Below are 560 nucleotides of genomic sequence, written 5' to 3' on the forward strand. Positions count from 1 at the left end.
GTGTGTGTGTGTGTGTGTGTGTATATATTGTACGTATTGCACGCATAAACGTAAAAACATTGTAATTGGGATCTACAGGCTCTGATGATGAAGAATATGATGAAGAATATGGTTACGCGGGAAGTCTGTTTGCTGACCAGAAATGGGATGATGATGATGATGAGGCAGACAGAGTGTACAATGCGATAGATAACCGAATGGACGAGAAACGCAAAGAGAAGCGAGAGGCTAAGTAAGTGTGTTTATAAACTCTGTATGTGCTTGTCTATAAATTTATATATATATGTGTGTGTGTGTGTTGTGTGTGTGTTGTGTGTGTGTGTATCTGCACATGAGTTGTACCATGTCTTGTCCGTCAGGAGATTGAATGCGTGCATGTTCTCCATTTTGAAACAACCAGTGTGTTGCACTTCGGTACATAGCTGTCCGTAACACAACACTTGTTCAAATCTCATATAATCTCTTTAATTCTACATATATCTGTATGTGAGAATCTGTTCCTTCTCAAGACAGCCCTAGGTAGGGACGTATACATCTGTGGTATCCTATATATATTTGTG

The 560-nt window shown here is 39.5% G+C and overlaps 1 protein-coding gene across 1 annotated transcript; it reads left to right on the plus strand.

The window, feature by feature from the left end:
• Window positions 1-78: 78 nt before the first annotated feature.
• Window positions 79-236, plus strand: SARC_18232 (hypothetical protein; the record flags this gene model as incomplete). The annotated part of the gene is made up of 1 exon (XM_014287685.1): window positions 79-236. A coding segment is annotated over one exon (158 nt), but the record flags the coding sequence as incomplete, so codon positions are not given.
• Window positions 237-560: the final 324 nt, after the last annotated feature.

This window comes from Sphaeroforma arctica (assembly GCF_001186125.1).
Source record: "Sphaeroforma arctica JP610 unplaced genomic scaffold supercont1.14720, whole genome shotgun sequence".
In the NCBI taxonomy this organism is placed as follows: Eukaryota; class Ichthyosporea; order Ichthyophonida; genus Sphaeroforma; species Sphaeroforma arctica.